Source organism: Lates calcarifer, linkage group LG17, assembly GCF_001640805.2.
Source record: "Lates calcarifer isolate ASB-BC8 linkage group LG17, TLL_Latcal_v3, whole genome shotgun sequence".
NCBI lineage: Eukaryota > Metazoa > Chordata > Actinopteri > Centropomidae > Lates > Lates calcarifer.
In genome coordinates this window covers 19,593,016-19,615,188 of record NC_066849.1, presented here as the reverse complement: position 1 = coordinate 19,615,188, position 22,173 = coordinate 19,593,016, and the positions used below count along the sequence as shown (strand labels likewise).

At 39.7% G+C, this 22,173-nt stretch overlaps 1 protein-coding gene across 5 annotated transcripts in view; it reads left to right on the top strand.

Annotated features, from left to right (window-relative positions):
• Nucleotides 1–298: 298 nt before the first annotated feature.
• The window catches only part of csnk1g2b (casein kinase 1, gamma 2b), a 35,154-nt gene continuing 13,279 nt past the window's right edge, over nucleotides 299–22,173 (top strand). For 4 of the 5 annotated variants that reach the window (XM_018695759.2, XM_018695742.2, XM_018695750.2 and 1 more), the window contains exons 1-3: nucleotides 299–463; nucleotides 3,745–4,545; nucleotides 18,971–19,040. In XM_018695759.2, the coding sequence (XP_018551275.1) occupies nucleotides 4,318–4,545; nucleotides 18,971–19,040 (298 nt within the window). In that variant the 5' untranslated portion in view covers nucleotides 299–463; nucleotides 3,745–4,317. Of the gene's footprint in view, nucleotides 464–543; nucleotides 707–3,744; nucleotides 4,546–18,970; nucleotides 19,041–22,173 lie in introns of those variants that run through there. The other variant, XM_018695725.2, reaches the window with a different exon arrangement.

Here is a 22,173-nt window from a genome sequence, read left to right as displayed (position 1 = left end):
TCAGTTGTTAATACTTGATTTATCAACACTTGACTCAAAACATTGACTGTGGCCACAATAAAGATCCACCTGTGGAATAAACATCCATGTTTGTGGATATTATATTTATATTGTCAAATTAAAGAACAGAATTGCGTTACACACGTTCACTGGGTTGTAGATGTTTAAATGTCTTCACACCATCTTTAATTCACGTGTGTGAAAACTGCTAATTTGTTAAACAATCTATCAGTGTGAGGCAGGTACGCGGTGAGCTACGCACGCCTGATGTTTTGTTCTATTCTCCAAACCAGCTGCGTCAGTTTTTCAGCGTAGCGCAGTGACGCTGTGTCCTGGTATCGGGAGGCTTAAAGAGACAACAGCGAAATCATAGCAACTTGAGGACAAGAGAAGCGAAATGAGAAAGATACCTGCCAACGGAAAACCATGACTTCGACTGCGTTTCGATAGCTAACGTTTAAAGGTAACACACTTTTCTTTGGTGACAGAAATTCAGCCGACAGCAGTTGGTTTTTCTCGCCATATTAACGTTCTCGCTGGTGTTTCGTGTGCTAGCTTGCTAAGTGGCTAAGCTAGTGAGCTAAGCGGTAAGAGATCCCCGGCTGCCGCTGGTGAGCAGTCGGTTGTTTAGGATTAAGGAGTTGCCCGGCAGTGGCCAGGGGAAATGAATACAGCTGGGATCTGAACTCAAAAGCGATACTTTCAGGTGAAACACATAACCCTTTAATTATAATGTTACTCCAGTTGGTAGCATTAGTAACAACGCCGCCAGAGACGTTGTTATTAAGCCTTTACTAACTAACCAGCTAGCGTAGGGAAAGTCAATCAATGAATATTTTATGCTCTGTCCTTCATCGACTTGTTCAATTTGCATTAACATTAGTTCATTAACCGTTGGTTGCTTGTGTTGTTAACAGACTGGTTAACATTTCGTCAGTTTTTATCAGGCGTTGGGCCGAGAGGAACGGTGTTTGTGGTAGGTGCTAGCCAGGTTAGCTATGTGACATGTCGACTTAGCTACAACACGAACATAAACTTCCACTTAAGATTAATTTGCTATTAATGCTGCATATATATAACACAATAAAGCGGTTTAACAGAAGCAAATTGGCAACGATTGAACGATACCGAGCTGACTTGAGCTTGCTAACTAACGCCAGGGTAGCCTGAGAGTGTCTGGCCTTGTCCGCCGAACCAGTGTGTAACGTTACCGCTTGGTTTTTCTGAAAACACTTATCGACGGGGTGTTGCTTTTGAAGATTTTATTTTCCATCCCTCGTCTCGTATAGGGAAACAAACTCGGTGCTAACACTGAGAGAAAGCAGGTTAGTTTCAGGTGATCACCCGAAACTAACGCGAAATGACAGCTGCCAGGTACTACTCCGTAGCCTATTAGCCACCAGCTATCTTTAACATAAGCTTGGAAAGGCAGGTATTTTACACCACGGACGAATAAAATTTTATCATCTAGTTTGGGTACTACTATTAAATATCAACTGGAAGCTTTCCTTTTGTGGTCGGATTCATATTTGATCGCTGGAAATCGTCTTGCGTCGTGTTAGTGCTAGCTAGCTGTATTGACGATGATTGTGACGAGCTGTCGTTTGAGCCAATGTCTGCCTCAAAATTCAGTTTTTACGAGATATCATTCGTAGCGTTTTATAGCTCTGCATTTGTAAAGATCACTTTAATGCTTGAAACATATAGCTTCTCACTTTCGATGTTTGAAACAGCTTGGTAGCTATACCAAACAGCTGACATGAAAAACAATACACAACTTCCTGAAATGAGACAGTCTAGACATTTCGCCTGCATTGCCAAAAAAGGCACCTAAGACAGTAAGTTACTTAGATCTATATTGTTTCGAGGTATACCTTTTATGCTTTTGTATATTCCAACATGGTCATATTTTTATTTTATATGCACGAACTAGTATTGTTTTTTTTAGGTCACCTTGAGAAATGAAGTTCTTGGCATAGTGTACTTTGCTATTTCAGTTGTTGTTGTTTACCCACCTTGTTTTCACAGCTAATCTTGTGACCAGGTAGGGCTAGTCTCTTCTCATGTCCAATAATATCGTCATGATACAAGGAAGACATGAGAGCTTAATGATTGACTGCATACCTGGCTCTTAAATGCGCTCTTTCTCTCAGGCGTGCTGACTGCAGTAGTCAGAATGTAGACATGCACAACATTTTCAGTGTTTTTTTTTTTTTTTTGGTTTCTTTTTCGTGGGCTTTGTCAATTACTCATACATGCATGTCAGATTGTTTCAAGTTTTGGTAGCTAGTGTTATTTTGATATAGCTTTGTCTCCTCGAGGAAATGTGTCTCTTCCATTGTTTGTGGAATAAACGTGTGTAGAGCAGATGAAACTCACAAAAGTGTTATATGAGCACATGATTTTGATAAATATTTAGCATGGTACAATGCTCACTCATCATCAACATGCCCATGTCTGATAATGGTATATCTTAGTCCTGTGATGACTATAGTAGTTTCTTGGTCTGTCAGATGCAGCTGAGCTAGCTGTAGACTAGACTGTATCCAGATCCTTCCAATAATATGCTTCCCCAATGATGCAAATGTTATGATGAGATGAGGCATTACAGCAGTCATTGATCCATGTAAGTGCCTTTCCATAGGAAAGAGTAGCTGCCCATTGCTAGTGCTTGCATTACCTGCTCTTTTCAGCATCACCAACATCTTAGATCATGGACATGTGGGAGTTAAGAGAGCTGCTATGGACGGAGACGTCTGCATGTGATTGTTTGCGAAAAGCTGCACAGAGATGGTCAAATTACATGGCCAATGAAAACTGAAATTATGTTTGTGGTTGATGTTGTTTGTGCCTGCTGTTGCTTCTATAATAGTGTAATCTGCTATCTTGTCACTTTTTAACCCAAGCACTTTGTGCATCATTACATATCTTTACACTTAAGTGAAGAACTAGATGTATTTGTTTCTAATCCTGGCCTGTGCCGATCCCTTTCCACTGTTGTAATTATCTGTTTATCTGAGGATCTACACATCTGCAAAAGCTGTTGACGGATGAGCCGGAAACTTATCTCAACATTTCATAACATTACATACATTAGTTTTATATATTAAAACACAACTTTGTAATTTACAAAATCTATGTAAGGCACTATGCATTGGGCTTTCAAAAAATAGGTTTAATTGTAAAAGATATTGTTTTTCTCATGTCTGGGGTCCACTGTGGAATATTTCCGCTCATATTGATTACTTTATTGAATTTGCTTTGCACCGGTCTGGAGCAAGATCTCATTTCAGCTGTAGTAAGGAACGGCCACAGTAGACATAATTTGATCTTCAAGTAAAAGGTTTAAGTTTTTTCATGACAATTTTAATCTTTTAATGGCCATGAAGTTTTATGGAAACAGATAATGATTGTTTTGCCTGGTTTTTCTATATTTTGACTTCTATCAATTTCTTCCCAGACGATGCATATATAGTATTTGGCAGTGCATTTCATTGCAAGAACATGTAAAACATGGTAGGCACTGAAGAGGTAATCTCATTTGCAGTTAGTAAACATGAAGCATATAATGAGTTTTTGTTGTTTTAAAATCTTAAACAAGCTGCAAGATATTGTAAACTTGAGTGACGAGTGAGGTTAGTCTGCCAAACTTTAGTGTGACAGATGATCCACACTCTACACACCACACATGAAACTCTGCATCATAACTTATGGTTTGATTTCTGTCTGTTTTTGCTTTGGCAGATACCCAGTACATCAAGCCCATCTCGCTTTTTTCTCGTTGCTGTTTTCTCGTAACCCTGGGTTGCCTCGTATGCTGTGGCCCTGCAACATGGAGTCTGTCCACTGTGTCACTGAAGGCTGACCAGAAGGAATGAGGCACTCCAGGAGATGTTCCCAAGTGGCCTTGTGGATGCAGTAGCTGGGTTTCAGAGTGCATTTTTATGACTAGTATTGTATGTGCGTCTGTGGGCACATACTAGCGCAACCTGCCTATTCCTCAGGCAGGGGCATGCTACTCTGAGACTGGAGCTGGAGAAACACACAAGCAAGGAGCCCCTCTGATAAACAAGGAACACAAAGAAAAAAGGGAAGCACTCAACAAAAGAGCTGTCTGATTGACACACATCAGCTGTAGTTTCAGCTCATTTAACTGTCTTGTGAACCACTGCACATTTTAGCAGCACCACCTTTCCTCTGTCCTTTGAGATTTGCCTCCCTCCCCCTCCTTAAAGCATCCTCTGTCGTTGTTATTGGAGTTTCTATGGTTTGCATGGCTGGAGAATAACCGTGGAGAGGCCAGGGTATCACAAGCTTATGGATTTTGACAAGAGAGGGGGCAAGGGAGAGACAGAGGAAGGGAAAAAGATGTCTAAGACAGCAGGCGGCAGGACTGGACATGGGGGCCGGAGTTCAGGGACCAATTCTGGAGTTCTTATGGTTGGCCCAAACTTCCGTGTGGGTAAAAAAATTGGCTGCGGGAACTTTGGAGAGCTGCGGCTGGGAAAAAATCTCTATACTAATGAATATGTGGCCATCAAATTGGTAAGTGCATCCTCATGGTTGGTTTATGAACTCAAAATGACATGTATGCACCACACCACTGTTGTTACATCTCCAACTTCAGTCCACGATATGAAGAATCCTACATATCTGACGTTTATTATGCACTTTTAGCAGTTAAAGTTATGTTAAAGGTTTGTTTTAATGTGCAGCAGACTCTTTGACCTAAGAGTGACAGACACAGGAAGTAAATAGGAACTGTCCCCCACCCACTCCTTCACCCACAGTTTGGTCTCATGTACTGTTAATGAGTCAACCATGCTCTGCTTGTGTTTATCAGAGATGAAGAAGAGTAAGTTCAGAATAGACTATATAATATGTATAAACTGTACATGACTGAAAGTAAACAATATTTTTCCAGCACTAACATTTTTAGTTCCCTGAACTCGGTCTAAACAAGTGTGATAAGGCTTACTTGCTGTCCTCTAGGGTGAAACTGATGCCTTTTAAAGGTTTTATAAAAAAAAACAAAAAAAAACAAACACAATCTTCTTTGTAAAATTTTCCTCAGTCAGTGGAGATAATGTTATATCATGTGGAAACTCCTCCTCTAATAAGCTCACACCAGACCTTATGAACAATCAATAATTTACTGTGTCTATGTTTTGTGTCAGCATGAGTGTTTTTTTTTTCCCACTGCGACTGGTTTAGTAGCATTTAGACTGTGAAAAACCACATGAAATGTCAAGGCCTGTTTGTTTACTGATGTTTGATTCTAGGGCAGCCAGCAACTGCTCAACCATTTCCTCTGCACGTAAACCTTTACCTTCACATCTTTCTTTTCTATAAATGTGTTTCCACTTGTAGCACTTGTGACAATGCCTCAATGTAAGCAAGGCCTAACTCAGACTCTAGTTAAGTAGTCATGCTGAAACTGATGGAAGCAAGGCGTCATTGCCACCACAGCTACGCCGGTCTGTGTATGATTATCCTTACATTTGTATCTCCCAGGGAGGTCATTATCTCTGAATGGGCATCCACTGAAGGCTTTGCTAACCACATAGAAGGCAGAGGTTAGCAAACAGCTGTAATTGCAGTTCTCCTCTCCTCTGAAATCTTTAGTTGTGCTTGCTGCCTCTGCCCCCCTTGCCTGTGAACCCTCCCATCTGTTTGGGTATTTTTATCCACATGGTGTCCAGCTATATCTGGATCTGGCATTAGGACCATAACACTGCTCCATGGATCTTGTGGCCCACTGGACCCAGCATTTATCTGAATGTATAATGGTGAGAGGAGGAAGTGTACTAATGGTATAAACAAGCTTGACAAGGCCTGGCGAATAGTAGGACCTGATTGTGAGGAATTGGGGTTATTAAGGATTTAATTTTAGGGCTAATTTCAAATGGAGATTCATATTTTTCTTGTTGTTATTATATTTTTGTAACTACAATGATAACTCAATTGCTTCTTTATTCACAAGAATTGTCACTTTTAGGCAACATTTTCGACGTGAACCAGTCAAACTGGATTCTTACTGTTTAAGTAGATTTTGACTTGTGTACTGGTGTTACTGAGCCTTACATGGAGATGGCTTCTCCCCTGTCTGTTCTCGGGGCTATCCCAGGCTCTAGCACAGTTGCCTGTCCACATGTTTCTGTCTGTCCCTGGTCTCGCAGCTCCCCGGGGTAACCCAGTGAATGTCGCTGCCTGTCCAGTGGGGCCTCTGTTTTGTCAGAGGCTGTTACTGAGCTCCTGCCTATGGACTAAAACAAATAACAGCCCTGTTATCTACCGACCACCTGCTAACACATGCTGGACATGAGTAGGGCCGCCTCTGTTGTCTGTCAGCCACTTTAGTTGTAACTGCTCAGTTATAGACGTATAATAAGAATAGGAATAAATATAAATATAAATAAATATATTACTATACACTGTACAAAGATCATTTTCCAGTAAGAAAAGTTGTATATTAATGCAACTTATGATAATGTGTATTATTGATGAATCTAGTGATTATTGTTTTCATTTTCATAACCTATTTAGTCTGTAAAAGGTTGAAAGAAGTAAAACAGTGCACATCACAATATCCCAGAATCTAAGATGATGTCTTCATATTGTTTTTTTCCCCCTAACAATCAGTCCAAAACCTAAAGATATTTAATTTATAATTGTATTCAAAATACAAAAGCAGCAAATGCTTACATTTGAGAAGCTGGAATTAAAGAATGTTTGACATTTTTGGTTTTTTGTGAGGGTTTGATGCTTTTCTTCATCTTAAGATAGTTAACAGAATATCTTTCTCGACCAACATTTTATTATGGGGCTGAAGAATATGCCAAAAAAAGAGAAAAAAAACTCATTGTGATTATTTGGACAGATACTGCTGTTACAATATGGGTCACAGTTTAAGTGGGAATGGTAATTTTTGCATTTCATGTTCAGTGGAGAAAAAAAAATAATGATGTTATTTTTGCTGGGATAAGCATGTTCCTTCACATCTGGAGATTATGATTTGTAGACCAGGGCATCTCTGTAACACCACAATACTTCATTTATAATGGGATGTTGTGATGTATTTTGCCTTTATATCAAATTGCAGCTCCTGCGATATGGATATTGCACGTGGCCACAATTTACATACTATTTTGATAAATTGTTCTGCCCTGTTTCATAGACTAAATAATTAATTTAGTTTAGTAGTAACAGTTTTGTTGTAAAAGCAACTGTTAGTTGCAGCCCTTGTAGACAGGCAGTTAGGGTCAATATAAATTCTTAACTGACTAATTGTTGGTCTCAGTGAAACTCCAAGTAAGTATGTCAGCTTTACTTTGTGACTGGTTGAATGAAGGTTGTTGATCTACCAGGAAATTAATAAGGCAGTGTAATGGTAAAAATCTAGCTCTGTTTAAATAGCAGAGTGTAATTTGATATCTGGTTTGTTAAGACTAGTTTAATCTCTCACTTGTTCTAATGAACTGTAGATGTTTGGCTTTAAATTACGACACTTGGTGATTCCAAAGTGCTGAGCTGGTGCGTTATGTGCTGAGTGTCTTGTGTACAGACTCAACGAGTTGGGCGTTTGGATGGTGCCTGCCTGCACCTGGGACAAAGGTGAATGCCAGTGTCACCCTGCATCACCATGTGATAGCAGAGATAAAGATGCATGGCAGGCCAGTGCACTAGATCCTCTGTCAGTGGATCAGAAACTGCTGTGAATGTTGCTGCGAAAAGCAAGAGAGAAGGGGGAAACTGCTGAGAGCTGAAAGGTCGTCTTTGTTAGCAGGCCATGTCGACACACAGTGGTTCAGTCTTTGGTTCAGCTGGGTGCTTTCTCACACTGACAAACGCCTGTGTGATGGAGGCAGGACCGTATAGCCACTGCTGTAAGTACACTGCAGGCTTTACACCCAAGGGGAGATCCCAGTGCCTTAAAGAAACAGCAGCATTTAATGTCTGCTTGCTGTCGAGGCTCACTGTAGAAACTAGCACTCATCAACCTCATTTAAAGGGTAAAGGGACACCACCATCTCTGTCAGTACACTCCCTGGCATGGTGACATAACTCTTCCACTCAGGAAAAAAAATTAATCCTCTTTTTTCCCAAAAAACATTTTGCACATTACTGCGTTATACTATTTTTATTTTAACACTCTTGCTATCTTGTGTAGTGCTCTCTCTCTCTTGCTCTTACTTTCTGCTGCTATCTTCAGGGTTTTGTCTTACCAAGGTCAACGACCTCCTCTTTAACCCCATCATTGTTTTTTGTCTTAGTTGCAGGACATGCACACACACCCATCATCCATCTGTTTTCACTGACGTTTGCACCAGTTCACTGTTAACGCTAAGAGTTAGAAAACTTTACAGCTTGTATTTCATTACGACCCCTTCTGATGTAGTCAGTCATTTATTGACAGATAAGAGGTGGCTGTGAGACATAGCGCCTGCAAAGCTAGTATTATCAGCAATAAGTAATAAATCAGTTTAAGGCCCCTCTTTGTTGTGATGACTGTCTTTGACCATGACAATTGGCTGTAATATTTCCCCTACATGGTAGGAGAGTAATAAGTCTATGATATAGTGTTGAGACTTATTGTACAACACGGTGCCTCCCTATAGCTCAGGGAGAGGGGGCTGATACTGCAGTGACCATCTAGGGAGATGAACACAGTAAACACAAAGACTCCCTGTATACTGTGTGCCAGCCATGTACATACAGAGCAGTGTTTTACCCTACGTGTGTTGCCAGTGTCTGTTCAAAGCAAGGATAGATTTCAGACTTGAAAATGAGATTGTCCTTTGCCACCCAAAAATACAATCATAGTCCAGGCATCTTATTTTTAGCCCGTGACCTCAATTGCTCCGGCTGAAATGACAAATCTCACAGGTGGACTTTATCCGCCAAAGCTAATTAAGGGTAATTCTACGAGTTGGCCAAAATACAAAATTAAAGTCTTGGTTGTTGTCTGACTGACTGTCTGCTGATGTCTGTTCCATTTACACTTGCAAGCATATTTACAAAGACAAAGAAACACCACTCCTTAGATATTGGATTGTTATCTCTCTGTTCAGGAAAAGAAATAGAGTAGGTTGTTAGGGAAATGATCTAGCAGAGTGCATCGCATTAGTTTGAGGCAGCCTAATTAGCTAGCTAAGTTTGTAGTCATGTGTGAATGACCACTGGTGGCTAATAAAAGATAACTAGAATTTCAGTTAAATCTTTAAAGCTGCACTAATTAATGTTTCAATGTGAGCATCAGGTCATATAACAATGTGTAAGGTAAAAGATGTCACCTGTATTGTTGAACCTACTAAATTATCATCCAACTTTGCAGTTTCCCTCAGCTCTTTGAATTGTTTTAGTCTCTTTCAGCTCATTGTTTTGGTTTTATGGTGCATGAATTTACCATTTTGTTCACTATCACCACTCTCATTAGCATTATTTCCAACATAGTGGAGCTCAGATGTGTTTCTCAGGAGTTGGTTAAGACCTAAACAGAAGAAGAATGAAAATTGGGCTTAGAGTATATTTATTGGTACTCTGGTACTCATTACATGTTAGTAACATTTCAAGGCATTATATAAAACATGTTTGCAGCGTTTACTTTGTGATTTTCCCATGTAGGAAAAAAAGATCAAGTATTTCATACGTGTGTTGTTTTTAAATAGAACCTACACACTGTATGTAATTGTACTGTATGTATGGTGAAGAGCAGATTGCCTCCGGCAGATTTTTTGTTTTCTCTGCCTGAGTCACTGATGCAGAGGCACAAGAGTAAAGCAGTTCATATGAGCAAAACCACTCACAGTGCTGGTCAGTCGTGATTCTCAAAAGGAAATTTGAGGTGTTGTGTCCAACTCGCTTGTCTGCCTCCCACTGAAGCTTGATAAGCAGCTCTTGTTGCAGTCTAACTCAGCAGCTTACACCAGCCCGCCACGAGGCAGTTGTCGAACGACTGTGGAGGCACAAAAGCTCTATCAGCATGTTTGGCTGGAATTAAAGTGACATTTTGACGATTTAAGTTCTTCCCTACCCTGCTCGGGCTCTCCAGAGAGCATGCTGGGCAGGCTGAATGAATAAATCCTTGGATGTCAACTGCATGTAAAAGCCTACCTTCAGTCAACCAACTAATCCTCAAATGAATCAGTAGCCAGCAGCATGTTCACACAGACACTCATTGTTCCTTTGAGGATGATTTAGCAGCAGTCATATAACCTGCACAGGAAAGTCTAAATGTTGGAATAGCCACAAAAGCCGTGTCAGTGTTTTATGTAGAAATATGAGTGTAAATTGTGACTGCACAAAAGATAGGTTTGGATATGGTGTAGGGTGTGTGCCTGTAAAGGAGTGCGTGCTGTGTAATTGTATCTTCTAAGTGTACATCTTGCTTCATGGCAAAGCACTGGTCATGTTTTTTTTGAGGAGTTACACCGACACTGTATCTGTCTTGTATTTTCTAAATTATATGTAATGTTCAAGGCTTCAGCAGGAGTTTAACTGGTTTCTCACATTGTCTCTTTTTCTGATCATGGTGACTGCCATGACTTTACACTGCACTGTTCTGTTTTAACTTTCTTTATAGCATCGTAATTGAAGTGGTAAACTAGAGCCAAAAGAACCAAACCAGAATCAGATGATGGTAATTTAAAAAGAGCTGAAGCCAAATTGACCTCAGGTCTATTTTGAGAGTTTGCTTCGCAAGACAAAATGGCAAGGCTTGAGGTTAGAATTAAAGCAGCTTCATACCATGTAAGAAATTAAAATATGCTGCTGCATGGCCTGGGTTTGATGGGATAGGACAGGACAGAGTGAATATGACAGTGACATTTTATTATTATTTTTTTTGTTGTTGTTGCTGCGTTGACGCTAGTTTAGCATCTGAGCTTTGAAATTGAACAATAGGTAACATAATTAATGATGTTAGTAAAGGTTGCTATCCATTTACCCTCCCCAGAGACCTACTATTTTGCATGCTGGCTCACAGACATGGCTTGCTGACACACTTAAAAGGAACAAAGCCTCCATTAATGGTATTAATTACACCTGTGCTTCTCCTGCTATGGCAAGTCAAAAATTCTGCTGTGAAATAATCCTGTGACTATACAGACAGCTTTAGTCTTCAGCCACATCAGATGAATAGTAGGTTGTCATGCCCTTACACCTTAATTTAAGGGGAGCAGCATGTTTTGGACTCATTAAAATTTGCTTGAAAATGCAGATAATGAATATCTGTGACCGGAAGTATCCTCTCTGATGATGATCTGCCAGGCCTGTTGTCAAGCCATCTTGCATTCCTGCTTGCTTCAAGACCTTTTTCTCTTCATAAATTGTTCATCCTCTTTGTATGTGACAAAATGAGCACCCTAACCTTGTTGCTAAAAACCTAACCTAATATATGATGTTAAACAATGGGAATAACTTGCTGTCCTACTGTTTAGTGACTGCACTGTGTCATTACTACAGCTATGTCAGGACCCAAACAGAACAATTTACACTGGGTACAGGCTCGAAGTTAAACAAATCAGGGAGTGCACAATACAATACATTATACTTAAACCACGCCTTGCTCCTCTGTTAAATGACAAAGGAGACTTGCCTCTTGGGTTCATGTCAGTGGAACTTCCCATGACTGTGTGGATCACTGGCAACATTGTGTTGCTGTGTTTGCCCTCTTCTGACTGTAGGAGCTGAGTTCAGCACAGTTTTAAAGAAACAGTCCAATTTTCAAAGAATTTTTGAAACCTGCCAACTACACGGGTGCATGTAAGATGGCTGCTATAAGTTTTTTTTTTTTTTTTTTGTAGCACTGTCATGGAAATAAATTTGGGGAAAACATTAAAGGCTTCTTTAGTCAGTACCTGTTTCCATTTATAACATCAAAATGTGAATAAATCCAGTTTTTTAGAGGTACATGGCAACTCTCTTGCTGCCATAAAATGTACCCAGTGCTTGGTAATGATACCATACATTGTATTCCAACTGCTGTGGAGCCAGAGTTGACAATGAGACAACATGATACACCACTAATTGTCCTGATGCTGTCTCTCCATTCATTTAGTCATACCACACCTCTCCCACAGCCTACACAAAGAAAATTAATCACCTGGCCTAAATCGTGACAATTCTGAAATGGCATGATGTGAACTGAGGTCAAAGGTCAAAATTAACCCACTGCAGTCATGTACAAAAATGTTGTAGACCATACAGTACAATTGATTTCTTATTCTGGCTAATTCAAGCAGTCACTGATTATCACACTGGGTTTTGGTAGGCAGCTGACGGCTCCATCTCGGTGCGTTAAATCTGAGCTGAAACTGGAGAAGTGCTGGACACAGGCCAGCTGTTGCTCTCCGACACCACTCCCTCCTTAACACCACCTCCCAACCATAGACACCTCAGATCATAAAGACGGCTTTAATAGAGAACCACACACACGTACTACACACACTTCAGTCCTGTCCATTTGTTTCTGTCTTACAGTTAGCATCATTAATACTCCCATGAGGACTGCCAAGTAGAGATGCACTATGTTGACATTTGAGTTGATCTGTCTAAGATGAGATGAGTCACATTGCCAGTTGCATTTTATGAAATGGTTTACTCGGAGTCAGGCAAAGGTCAGGGTCTATTCTGGTCCCTATGCATAATGCTGGGTCTGTTCCCTTGGACGTGGCACACATAGGCATACATATGCACACGCTGAATGTCACACTGGCTTTTAATAAACAACACAAATGTGTTTTTATGAGTTACATTACTGTACTGTTACATTACTGTACTGTTAAAGTACAGTCTTTTAGTTTTTTTACTATGACTAATTTTAAATAGTAATCATTTATTAAATTGTTAATTGTTGGACAGCAACTAACAATTATTTGTGATATTGATTAAACTGCCTTTTCTTGTCATGATTAATTAATTGTTTTGTTTTAATAAAATACTGAAATACTGAAAATGCCCTTTTCAAGTTGCCAGAATCTAAGATGACTTATTTAAATTTATGACCCAGTTAGGGCTGTCATGATACCAGATTTTCACTGCCTGATTAATAATGAATTCAATATCTATAGAAAATTTGGGAAATACTAATGATGCTATCAGTTACAATCATCTTTAATCTAATCATCTTTGTTTATTGTGTGTTTTGGCTCTTTTTTTGGCAAATGAATTATGATCTCAGACTATACAAGAACCTTCAAAAAGAACAGTTACACTTAATGGATAGCGAAAAGGCAACCAGATGAACTGGTGATCATATGGGTGTTATAAACACAATATCAAAATTTATTCATTTTAAATACTGTGGTTATTGTCCCAATTAAGATTTTTGTTGTTATCTTTTCAGCCCTGGTCTGATTCCGATCCAGCATTTATCTAAATGTTGATTAAATATTTATCTGACACTTTGAAATAACAGTTGTAGCTCACTAAATCAGACACCTTATTATTCATGAGCTCCTTGATCCAAATACTGAAGGTCATGGCCCAAAAACATAAAGTTTTTAGAACTTCTTCCTTCACAAGTAATTGTTGGTTGAATATAAACACTGACTGCTCAGTGCACTTTAATCAGATATCAGCAATACAACACGATTTATATTTTTCTATGATTTTTTTTGTTCTGAATTCATAATTTGAGTTTAGACCAGATATTAGATGTGCTACACACAGTATTTAGTCTATGACTGTGGTTCACTGATGTTGAGCAGGTCTGTTATTTGCCACCCCTCTGATTACATCTATCATTTACTGTTTTTTTTTTTTTTTTCCCTCTTCATTTGGTGGTCATTACTCTATCCAGCCACTGAGGTCAATTCTGATCTTTCTCAGCTGTGTTGGAGCAGAGATCAGATTTAGCCGAGATGACATCATATGCAGAGTTGGTTAATCCCAGGAAGAGGACTTTATGTGGCGCTGATGGCTCGCTCCATCCCCACAAGTCTACAGGGTATGCCACCGGGTAAAATACAGAAACCACCACCTAATCCGAGATGACATAATCACATATGTGTACAAGCTACAAGTGTTTCACTCTAAGAGGGATCCTTGAAATGGCATGTAACATTTCATCTCACACCCATCCACAGCGACAGGATTACCAGAGTGCTATTATCAACAAATCTGTAAGCTTTTTAACTGTGAGAAGCAGCTATTGGAAATCAGTTATCACTGTTCCTGTGCCCCTCTTGTCCATTGTCGCTGCAGTCGTTGTAATCTGAGCCAGCCAGTAATGGTGCATGGTCTTTGTGCTTTGGAAAAGGCTGGCTCAACATTTTTGATCGTAATGTTTCCTGTTTACGTCCACCATAAATGTGAATATGGGATAAAGATGCACAAAACCACACTTCTGGCAGCCTTTAAGTTTTCTAAGTTTGTTCCTGATTTGTATAGCAGTTAAAAGTAACTGTAAAATGGTTAGGGCGCGTACCATGTGGGCCCTAGTGGTCTGAGCAGGCGGACCTCGGTTCGACTCCCGATCCGGCCGGACCTTTACTGCATGTCATTCCCCCACTCTCTCCCTGTTTCCTGTCTCTCTCTCACTGTCCTATAAATAGAGGCAAAAAAACCCCAAAAAATACTTTTTAAAAAAGTAACTGTAATTGGCTCAACAGACTTAATGGCAAACAAAAATTGGATGCACAGACACAGATAAACAATTTGTCTTTGACAACTCACATGTAATTGTATGTAATAAATTACCTAGATTACAAGCAATAGTAACATGTAGATCTGCAGTGATTAGTCAATCGGTCAATTAGTTGATTGAAATAAAAAATAAGATGTAGCTAATTTGATAAACAATTACTTGTTTCAATCATATAATACAAAAAAATGGGGAAAAATGCCAGATATTCTCTAGCTTCAGAGTATTAGCTGATTTTATTTGTCATATCAAATTAAAAGCTTGTACAGCCTGAAAACAAGAGTTAAAATGTCTGTTTTAATGAAACACCCAAGCCTTATTTTTGCAACAAAATATATCACAATTGGTAAATTAGGATATACAGTATTATTGCATTGGTTGTTTCTTCCAGTACTAGTTGTTAGTTTCATGGCAGTACCTGATAAAGGTTCATTTAAGTTCCTAAACCTAATAAACTAGAAAAACTGAGTCACTCCATCAGAGCACAACAGCTGCAACTTTTGTTGGAGCATATTATTGTGGTCTCGAAAATAGGTTCTCACAAAGCTGGAATTCAAATTTTGCTTGATTCAAAACACGTCTTGTCGCTAGTCTCATGCAGAGATCCACCACATAAGGACAGTTTGGTTTCTGACGCACAGAATCAAAGCTGTGCAGAAACACAGACGGCTGTGGTATGGAACAGCTGAGGTGGAGAGGTTACTGTAGCAGCAGGTCAGACAGGGAAGGGCCCTTCTGGCCTGCGGGGTCAGCTGTCCTGGACACAGGCCAGCACACAGAGTGACCACAACTTCTACTCCACTTCAGTTAAGCATTACAAACCAGCTGACATTACAGGTGAATCATAAAGCCATCAAAAGGCCTTTTTATTCTGAAAAATGACTTGTGATGTCAAGGCCAGGTAATGACAGGATTTAAGAAAAAGTTGTTTTGCCTCCACTTTGTCTGGAAAATGTTGCAGGACTGTCTTCATGGAGGGAGCAACAGGAGTTTTTCATGATCTAAGGGAGTGAGGTGAAGGGTGTAACTGACTCTAATTTGTGAGTATAGGTTTAGGAGAAACAAACGTTAAACACTATTCCCTTGGACCGTATTGTCTCTGTGGGTGCAACCCTGCTATGTTGGGGGAGAGCTCTCAGTTTTGGGCCACGCCAGCCCAGAGAGCTGATCAAAAAATCTATCAGATATGTGCAAGAGCTGAGAAAAATCCTTGTCATATGCAAATATGTTATGTCAGACATTTGCAGCTTGGCCCTGGTCATTTACACAGCCATAGCTTAGCCCATCTGCTGGGAATAGAGATGACTTAAGTACGTAAAGCTGCCATAAGCCTCTGTTTCCTATTGTAAGCTGTTTTAAAGGGTCCTGCGGGTTGGTGCCATCTGCTTTGTCTCATTATTTATATATTTTATATTTTCTTTCCCTTTCCTCCCTGGCACGGCCTGACTCGTGTGAGACATGCTCGCTCTCCGTGTTCGTGTGGGAGGTGGTGGTTGACGTTACAGCAGTTTCCACGCTCCGCCTCTCAGACCAGTCACGTGTCTTCCTCCCACCGGCTTCTACTCCTCTTTATTGCCTCCTCTCCACTGCTTTCCGTTTCTGCCTCCTTGCATGCACAGTGGCTCTGGCAGTCTTCCTTGTTGGATGAAATATTTTTTTTTTCCATAGATTGTAGAAAAACATGTTTGTATTGTGTATGTGAGACTAAGTTTACTCTAAACTTTCCACCTTCACATCACGTGGGAACAAGAGCATTTATCTGTTCTCCCATCAATTGTAGAAAAGCATGTGTGCAGCATTTCCCTAAGTTTGTGAAAGACTTAGGTGCATGTATTTGGCAGGGGGTTTGAATGTACTTATGTTTTTCAATTAAAAAAACATACCTGTGACTAAAAATTAGAAAAAACTAGAACAGATGATAAATCTTATCTTACATTGATTCGGCTTAGGTGAAGCACCCAAAATGGCTCAGGTGCTGCACCTAAAAAAACCCAGTGTATGTCGTTTCATTGGTCATCTTTTATTAATTTTTTGTGGTTTTGCTCAAATTATTATGCACATCTTTATCCAACTACATCACCGGTGTATAGCTACTCTTTCTTCTTTTTGCTTAAAAACCAAAAACCTGCGTAGTTCCTCCAGTGTTTGTCAGAGTATTGGCATTTTTCATAAGCTCTAACTTTATTTGACTCGTGCCTACTTGACAAAAAGTATTGAAATTTTCTAAAACTACTTTTGGATAAACTTCATTGATTCATCTTTTGGTAAAATAAACAAAGATTGCAGGTTCTGTCAATATTTCCCCAAATGACTTCTCTGTGTCGGCCTACCGTTACATTCACATTTATTCTGTGTTGTGTTATAGTGTTGACATAGTAGATTAACAGCAGATAAACACATCACAGCAGATAACCTGCGTGTACACAGAAATATGTGGTGGCCACAATCCAGAGTGGATCATGCAGTCAAAAAATAGCAGCTGGTTACATAAAACTGATCACCAGCTGAAAAACAAAGAAATGTTGAGGCTCTCTGTTCCCGTCTTTCTCTAGTAGATCAATAATTTTGATCAATTAATCAGCTGTTATTGTTTGGGAGACGGCAGGCAGTGAGAAAATTGAGAATAGTTTTTTTCCACAATTCAGAGCACTAATTAAAATCAGCAGCTATGTGGGGGATATTTTGCCACGGGGGTATGCAGTTAAGCAAGGTCGGTCAATTTTACCACCTTTACTAAACCACGTTCCAATGGACTTCTGAACAAAAAACACAGAACATGTTATATCGGACTGAGAACGCTCATTAGAAAAGGATGGAAAGGTGTTCTCTGTGTTGAACACGGCTCATACTTTGTATGCGAACTCCTACGTACAAGCAGGGCACCAGAAGAGAAAATGATCCTGATTTGATAAAGGCCTAATGGAGTGAATGTGGGAGCTTAACAGCCTTTTTGGCTTTCAGTTTATGTAATTTAAAATAGAAGTGCTTTGGAATTAGATGCACATGGGAAACAAGTTTTAAGATTAAATGTCACTTCAAAGCACCTCTTGATAAGTTGCTAGGCTAAATAAAGTTTTTAATTTAATATTTTTGTATGCAAAGTAGGAACCTGAAAACACAGAGGGCTGAAATTAATGATTTTCATTCATTAATATGCTGATTATTTTCTACATTGATTAATTCATTGTTTTGTCTGTTAAAGGTCAGAAAATGGTAAAAGAAAAAAATCTCTGTTTTAATTACCCACAGCATAAAATTATGTCCTCAGATGTTTTGTTCAATTTGACCAACAGGCCGAAACCTGAAAATTCTCAGTTTATGGCTGACAAAGAAAAACATTGAATGAACGATTATTATCAAATATTCAATTAATTATTTCAGCTCTGTGTCCCACTGTTTCACTTTAATACAAACATCAACATTTACATTTTACTCACCTATAACAGAGGTAAATCCTGTTTTTGACTGTTTGATAATGTCAGGCATATCCAAGCTTAAATTAGTCCAGATATGTACATTACCTTGTATATCTTTGGACTAGTAAAGCCAGTTTTGGTTGGCAGTGACTGTGTAAAGGGACTGCATACTAACATTGCGGAGAAGGGTTTTAGCACAGGCTGTGGCACAGCTATTGAAGATTAAGGAGAGGAATTAAGTTGGATGTGTGTTTGTTCTCTCCTCGTCACGTTTGTCTATAATGCCCTTGTCATCATGAGAGTGGGACTAATCAGATTACATTTTAGATTGTAAAGCTGAAGCTAGCGATATAATGAACAATATGTCCTGGTGGGTTGATTATCAGCCATGTCATCACTAAAGCCTGCTGTTCACCAGCTGGAACTGCTCTTTATCCTCTCACATCCCACAAGTCTGAGACTTAATTAAACTTCTATTAGGCATTGAAATAAGGAAAACATTGTACTGTACATATTTAAGTTAATTGCAGGCTGATGTAATAGCAATGATGTGTGTGCAAGGTTGTCACTCACAACATGCTTTCTTCCCTAAGGGTAAGACTCTTAACACAGTCATTTGTGCACTGTTATGGTGAGTCTAATTTCCCTTCACTGTGTGAAAACCAGGCAAGTGTTGATGTTTTATAAATAACTTCACACAAGCTCTTTTTGAACAAATACATCACGTTATGTTTATTACATTGAAAATAATTTTCCTGGCAGGGTTAACCAGGGTTAACAGCCAATGTGTCATGTAGATAAAGAGAGTTTTAAGAGCACTGAACCCTGTAAACAGTGTTGATGTTGTGCGTAAACTGGTTTGTGTGCTATGTAATATTAAACACTCTCCTTCTGTCTTTTTCTCTTTCAGGAACCTATAAAGTCCAGGGCACCACAGCTCCATTTGGAGTATAGGTTTTACAAACAGTTGGGAAATTCAGGTAAGAGAGATGCCAGCTGTAGATTATTATTCACCAGTAAACAGCAACATAATAATGAGTTGAATGTGAATGGGCCTTTAGACAGTAGAAAAACTCATATTCATACTATATTAAGAAATAGACGGATAATCGTGTCCACTGTATACATATGAAAATGACTTCCACTCATGTTTTCAGGTCGTTTTTGTTTGATGGAGATGTTAAAGAAGGCAACAGTACTACTATCACAATGATTCTTATTTCTGAGCTTGTGGAAGACTGAGCAGGTTGCAGTAGTCTCGCCTGGCCTTGTGAGTGTGACTGGTTTGCTTGTGAAAGGGCTGGTTCGGGTTGTCAAGGAATAATAGCAGCATAGAAATGGATGCTTTTTGTGAGAGTAAGTACGCAAACGAGAGAGAGAGAGAGAGAGAGAGAGAGAGAGAGAGAGAGAGAGAGAGAGAGGGAGAGAGAGAGAGAGGAGGACAAAGATTTAATCCCTAAAAGAGTTGACACTGATATTGAGGTGGCTAAGTATGTTGATATCACTTGGGTGAGTGGATTTTTTTATGCCATGCCACTGGTATTTAGCTTGTGTGAGATGATTGGTTTACATCGAGGATTTTATACCATATTGCAACAAATATAATCCTTCTATTCTGTCTCTTATTTGGAAAAAAAGGGGCTGGGGTGAACACTTAATTTAATCTTTACATGCCAGGTTTGCAATTTAGTTGTTGTGCAGCTATTGTTCAATAAGATTTTCCATTTTTAGCACAAATCTAATTGTTTACCTTCCTCTGTAGTCATTCAGTTAGCACAGATTGTGTTCGTCTGCACTGCAGTGTGAGACCTCTTTTATTTAAGATTTACAATATTTATTCAGGAGAGGAACCAGCACTGTGTGGATGGAAAGCAAAAATGGAGAGGGATGTAACATTGGGGACGCAGACAAATGAAAACAGCCATAGGGCCTCTATTCCATTCAGATTTGTTTATCTTTTCTACATCTATGGGAGCCAGTGGATCTTGTGGAAACCTGCTTCCTCATCAGTACCCCAAGTCTTGATTCTCCTACAGCACTGCCCAAAACATGCTAATGTGCTGTGATGCATAGCTGTGGCTCCAGGGCATCAGCTCTTTGATCTGGTCTGGCTGGTCAGAGAGGTGGCAGAGTCAGATGGTTGGGAGGAACTGAGACTTGATTTGTTTCACAGCACTTCCTGGCTGGCTGTTTGGAGAGGCTCACCTGTCAGCCGTGCTCAGTCGTTAATTCAGAGTCATATGCAAACATCACCACCACTTAGTCAAACTGACAAGAGCATAAGGTACAGACAAAATGTGCTGTCTTCTGCTGCCACCACTTTTTGTGCTGCACCCACCCACACCCACATGTCCCAATCACTTATTCTTTTGTCCCTGATCCCAGACCAAGTCCTGTTGCAGCGATCCTGCCCCTCTGACAAGTGAGTCTGTCATGGTCTAATTTAGTGACACGTGCCAGCTTCTTGGCTCCTTGTGCCAGAGCAAAAGCCTCCACTGTTGATAAGGAGGTGGGGCATTAGGGTAGTCCTTGACTATTTATAGATGGCCCTCTACAAGCAGTTGGGCCGTTATGGTGTGTCTATTTGGATAGCTTCCCTAGCCACAGTATCCTCTGCCTCCCCGATTGACTGCGTGCTGCCTGCAGAGAGTGCCGAGACACTTTCCAACATGCCTTGCTAACAGGGTGTGGCTTATTTTTCTGTATGGCTATACTTGTTCTAATCTGGTCTGTCTGATCTGCAAGCTGATCTCACACAATGCATGCCCACACATACATAAACCCAGCAGTAACTGTAATTGTCATCTCCCATGCCATTTCCCTTGATTATAGCAGAGGATTCCTCCAGTCAAGGCTTGTTTCTCTTTGCCTTTGGTTGTTTCCTCCATTTTAATAAATATATTCTTGCCATCTCTTCTTCCACTGAGACCACTGCTGGCCTTCAGCTCTGCATGTATTGAGGAGGTCTGGTTGTTAAATGTGTAAAATTTTGTTTCGGTAGGATAATGGAGAAAGCTTTTACAGATGTATACTGCAAGTCACCTAACTTGTTCTGATTTTCATGGGTGGGTAGGAACATCCTACTAAATGTAAAAAATGCCATAAAGATCACAGCCTTAACTCAACTGGATATGATATTTCTACTGAAACACAAAGTATCTAATATCTCTATCATACTTTACTGTGAATCCATAGAGGTAACACATATGTGCGCACACCCTGTATCACAGTGATTACATTTGATTTATCAGGATCTTAGCTTTGTTGAAACAGAAACTATTCCTCCTGTGGTCACGTATGCCACTTAAAGCTACGCCTACATGACCATGACATGAAATGCTGTATTTCTGTTTTCTAAAAATAGAGACGCACATGTTGTTTTTTATCTCTGATCAGACCTGTTCAGTGCAGATCAAACAGCTGGTCAGATTTAACTTCTTTTCATCATCAGAAAATGAAAACAGATTCAACAGGTGGTGTGATGTTCACACAGAGTAAGGGACACAATTAATGACACCTGTCCCTCCCACTTTGTTTTTGTCATGGAGTCAGTATTTTACATCCAAAATGAAGCTATTTTAATCTTTAAAGCAAAATAATTTACAGTGGATTCAGCCAATTGTGAGTCAGTCTGATGTAAAGATTTTTTGTGAGCCAGAGAGAGAACCACTGTCTGTAGGTTAACTATAATAAACAATTGTGCAGAGGCCTTGTCTCCAGCTGATGCCCGGTCACTACATGATGCTATGACAGGAAAGCTCACTTGACTGTCTAGAATGGGAGGAATCAAGGCGATAGATTAAATCTACTTATGTTGTCAACTTGGCTAAATGGGGACATGTGACCCTGTTAGTCCTGCATAACCCGGGAGCCTCAAATATGTCACTGCGTGGACTACTCAGCGCTTAACGCCCAGGAGGAGCTTATCTGCACACTGTTAATTCTCTCTTGTCCTGAACACATCCCAGCTGTTGGGAATACTGCCTTCCACTCTACAAATTTTTGTGAAAATTAACAATAAACCTGGTATTTTAGTTGGTCTTGGTAGCAAAAGCAGTACTACTGGTATTTGTCATACAATCAATAAAATTTTTGAATTGAATATTATTCACT